A 4,829-nucleotide genomic window follows, 5' to 3' on the forward strand; every position below is an offset into this window, starting at 1 on the left:
TGTTGTCATGTTGTCCTTGTTGTTGTTGTGTTGTTGTCATTATGTCCTTGTTGTTGTTGTGTCGTTGTCATGTTGTCCTTGTGTTGTCTCATGTTGTCGTCGTGTTGTTGTGGTGTCTACTGAAGCGTGTCAGCTGTAATCTGGATCAGCCTCCTCTCAGTCTGACCCACTTTGATGATCTGAGCTCAGAGTGAAACTGACTCCGGATCAGATCCCCGTGAACAGCTGTGACCGGATTACACTGATCCAGATGTGAGGATCAGGACCAGAGACCAGACCCTCATTGTTTGAGACTTTGTGGTCTTTTACAGTTAAACCATCGTGGACGTGGACCGTAGAGATCTTTTCTAGTCTTGGACCACTCAGAGCTTCAACACTACATGACATCATTCACCCATTCACCCTGATGGGAGGAGCTACATGAAGGAGCCACATCATTATCAACACCGTAGAACAGGAGACATGGAGGTTAAGAGTCTTGCTCAAGGACACACGCTAGAGGAGCCGGGGATCGAACCACCGATCCTCTGATTGGAGGGAGTCTTTCCTGATCCGATGTGAGGTCCCGGGATAGGGATGTCATGTGTACAGATTGTAAAGCCCTCCGAGGCAAACTTGTATTTGTGATGTTGGGCTATATAAAATAAACTGAATTGAATTGACCCTGCTCACCACTGAGCCACAGTCCCCCACAATATTCAGCTGTGAATATAAATATATATATATATATATATATATGTGTGTGTATACATGTATTTATATACATATATATGCATATAAATATATACATATGTGTATATATACACACATATATTTATAAATATATACATATATGTATATATACACACAAAATATACATATATATGTATATATTTATATATTTACATATATATGTATATATTTACATATATTTATAAATATATGTGTGTGTGTATACACATATATGTATATATTTATGTATATATGTGTATATATATATATATATATATATATATATATATATATATATATACACATATATGTATATATATATATGTGTATATATATATATATATATATATATATATATATATATATATATATATATATATATATACACATATATATACATATATGTGTATAAATACATAATATGTATTACATCGCGTTATTATATGTTGTATCTATCCGGTCGCTAGGAGGCGCTGTTGCTCTGGAGCCGCGGGCAGCGGGAGGAGTGGAGGAGGAGGAAGCGGACACACCGACCCTCCGCTCGGCTGCTGGCCGCTCAGAGCGCAGCGGAGCCCGGCGGCAGCAGCACGGAGCAGCGGGGCGGCGCGGAGAGACGCAGCGGGGATCAGCGGCTGAGGGGCGGCGCAGCTGAGGCCGAGGCTCCGCTCCTCCTGCGGGACTGCGAGGCTTCTCCCGGGGTCCTGCTCTCCTCCTGTGGGGACGCAGCGCGGCGATAAAGTGACTTTTCTCAATACGGAGCGGACATGAAGAAGAACCAGTCCGGGAAACGGGTGAGTGCTCGCGGACCCGCAGCTGCTTTATCCCGTTAAACCGGAGCTCGAGCAACAAAAGCCTGAGGATTAGTTTCAAGCTTTTATTTTGAAGGCGCAACCAACGGCCGTTAGCTGCCTTTGAGACTACACTGCCGGTTTTCAAAATAAGAGCGCTGTTGCTGTCGACATGTTTTTTTATTTAGTTTTTTTTTAATGAAAAAACAACAAAGAGAAACATTAAAGTTAATAAAAATAATAAAATAGATTTTGTGTTTTAGATCTGGAGTGACAGAGATAAAGAGGAAGCGTTCAGCGGTGTGACGTCCATCGGTTCTCCGGTTTCACTCGCGGACACTTCCCGTTTAATACGTGTGTTATATATATGATATATTATATATAACACACGTATTATATATGATATATATGATATATCATATATATATCATATATATCACACACGTATTATATATGATATATAATATATATATATGTATATTCTATATGATATATTATATATATCATATAGAATACCTTTAATATATGTATTATGTATCATATATAATATATCTGAATATATATATATATATATATCATATATAATATATGTATTATATATCATATATAATTATATTACATTATATCTATTAATACCCGTTATAATAATCCCTATAATATATATATATATATATATATATATATATATATATATATATATATGTATATGTATATTATAAACTATATTATTAGATATTTTATATATTTATTATCTATCATATATCAAATATATATTATTATATATAATATAAATTATATATATAATATATATTATTATCATATATAATATCTATAATAATATAATATCTATATTATATATTATTATATATTATATTATATCATATGTATAATCTCACTAGAGACTAAATAAAAAAGAACTATCTATATATATCAATGAAAGAACATGAAACTAAAGTCTTGAGTCATAGTTTATTATTATTATTGATATTATTATTATAGGATTCGTTAGTGTTCTTGTTGTTCTGAAGGTTCTAAGTCAAACTGATTTTAAGGATAAGAGACTTTACACTCAGCTAGTACTTCTGTGTAGTATAGTAGTTTTTCTGTGTATTTGTACGCGTTAGAGCTTGCAGAAAGAGAACCAAGAAGAGAAAGCCAGAAGAGTTCAGCCATGACACCTCAAAGTACTGGACATCAGAACTCACAGAACATCGTCAGAACGTCTGTGGAACTTTTCTTTTGAAATTAAAACTGTTAAACTCTATTTTTATTATTTCATTACTTTATGCATATAATGATGATTCAGTTGATATTTATCAACCAAAGGTATTTTGTGAGCTTGTGTTCTCTTCAGAAAAGTTCTGCTGCGTTTTAAACCACAGAAGAAGAAGAAGCTCTGCTGTGTTAAAGTAGGAAATAGCTCCTCTGACAGCTTCCTGTTTCCTGTTCAGGGGGCGTCGGACCCGGCGCCGCAGAACGTTCCGCCCGATAAGGTCGGCTGGATCCGGAAGTTCTGCGGGAAAGGGATCTTCAGAGAGATCTGGAAGAACCGCTTTGTGGTTCTGAGGGGAGATCAGCTGTTCGTCTGCGAGAAAGAGGTGAGTCAGAGGGGGCGTGGCCTACAGAGGGGGCATGGCCTAAAGGTGACTCAGTGATTATAGGTTGATGATTGGACCTGATAGTCACCTTGGTAACGAGGTGAAAGATCCATATAAAGAGTCTAGAGACGATAACATGTACCGTTATCTGTAACCTTCCTTTATGTTCGGTTCTGGTTCTGAATGGAAACAGAACGTTCCTCAACTTTCTACAGTGACGTTCTGCAGGAGTCGAGTTTCAGTCTGAGCTGCAGAAACAAAGAGCTCCGGTTTCACTGCAGCGCCACACACAGAGCGGAACGTCCTCAGGGAACCTTTATCTGCTGCAGAACATCCTGGTAGAACCTTTATCTGTTGCAGAACGTCTGGTAGAACCTTTATCTGCTGCAGAACATCTGGTAGAACCTTTATCTGCTGCAGAACATCCTGGTAGAACCTTTATCTGTTGCAGAACGTCTGGTAGAACCTTTATCTGCTGCAGAACGTCTGCTAGAACCTTTATCTGCTGCAGAACATCCTGCTAGAACCTTTATCTGCTGCAGAACATCTGGTAGAACCTTTATCTGCTGCAGAACATCCTGGTAGAACCTTTATCTGTTGCAGAACGTCTGGTAGAACCTTTATCTGCTGCAGAACGTCTGCTAGAACCTTTATCTGCTGCAGAACATCTGGTAGAACCTTTATCTGTTGCAGAACGTCTGGTAGAACCTTTATCTGCTGCAGAACATCTGGTAGAACCTTTATCTGTTGCAGAACGTCTGCTAGAACCTTCATCTGCTGCAGAACGTCTGCTAGAACCTTTATCTGCTGCAGAACGTCTGCTAGAACCTTTATCTGTTGCAGAACGTCTGGTAGAACCTTTATCTGCTGCAGAACATCTGGTAGAACCTTTATCTGTTGCAGAACGTCTGCTAGAACCTTCATCTGCTGCAGAACGTCTGTTAGAACCTTTATCTGTTGCAGAACGTCTGGTAGAACCTTTATCTGCTGCAGAACATCTGGTAGAACCTTTATCTGCTGCAGAACGTCTGCTAGAACCTTCATCTGCTGCAGAACGTCTGCTAGAACCTTTATCTGCTGCAGAACGTCTGGTAGAACCTTTATCTGTTGCAGAACGTCTGCTAGAACCTTCATCTGCTGCAGAACGTCTGCTAGAACCTTTATCTGTTGCAGAACGTCCTGGTAGAACCTTTATCTGTTGCAGAACGTCTGGTAGAACCTTTATCTGTTGCAGAACGTCCTGTTAGAACCTTTATCTGTTGCAGAACGTCCTGGTAGAACCTTTATCTGCTGCAGAACGTCTGGTAGAACCTTTATCTGCTGCAGAACGTCCTGGTAGAACCTTTATCTGTTGCAGAACGTCCTGGTAGAACCTTTATCTGTTGCAGAACGTCTGGTAGAACCTTTATCTGTTGCAGAACGTCTGCTAGAACCTTTATCTTTTGCAGAACATCCTGGTAGAACCTTTATCTGTTGCAGAACGTCCGCTAGAACCTTTATCTTTTGCAGAACATCCTGGTAGAACCTTTATCTGCTGCAGAACGTCTGGTAGAACGTTTATCTGCTGCAGAACGTCTGGTAGAACCTTTATCTGTTGCAGAACATCTGGTAGAACCTTTATCTGTTGCAGAACGTCCTGTTAGAACCTTTATCTGTTGCAGAACGTCCTGGTAGAACCTTTATCTGTTGCAGAACGTCTGGTAGAACCTTTATCTGTTGCAGAACATCTGGT

At 39.1% G+C, this 4,829-nt stretch overlaps 1 protein-coding gene across 1 annotated transcript in view; it reads left to right on the forward strand.

The window, feature by feature from the left end:
- Positions 1-1,465: 1,465 nt before the first annotated feature.
- plekho1b (pleckstrin homology domain containing, family O member 1b) overlaps positions 1,466-4,829 on the forward strand; it is a gene marked incomplete at its 3' end in the record, with an annotated part of 8,821 nt that continues 5,457 nt past the window's right edge. The window contains exons 1-2 of the mRNA XM_079227440.1: positions 1,466-1,502; positions 2,951-3,097. Coding sequence (XP_079083566.1) covers positions 1,476-1,502; positions 2,951-3,097 — 174 coding nt within the window. The 5' untranslated portion in view covers positions 1,466-1,475. The remainder of the gene's footprint in view (positions 1,503-2,950; positions 3,098-4,829) is intronic.

Source organism: Taurulus bubalis (assembly GCF_910589615.1).
Source record: "Taurulus bubalis genome assembly, chromosome: 12".
Taxonomy (NCBI): Eukaryota; Metazoa; Chordata; class Actinopteri; order Perciformes; family Cottidae; genus Taurulus; species Taurulus bubalis.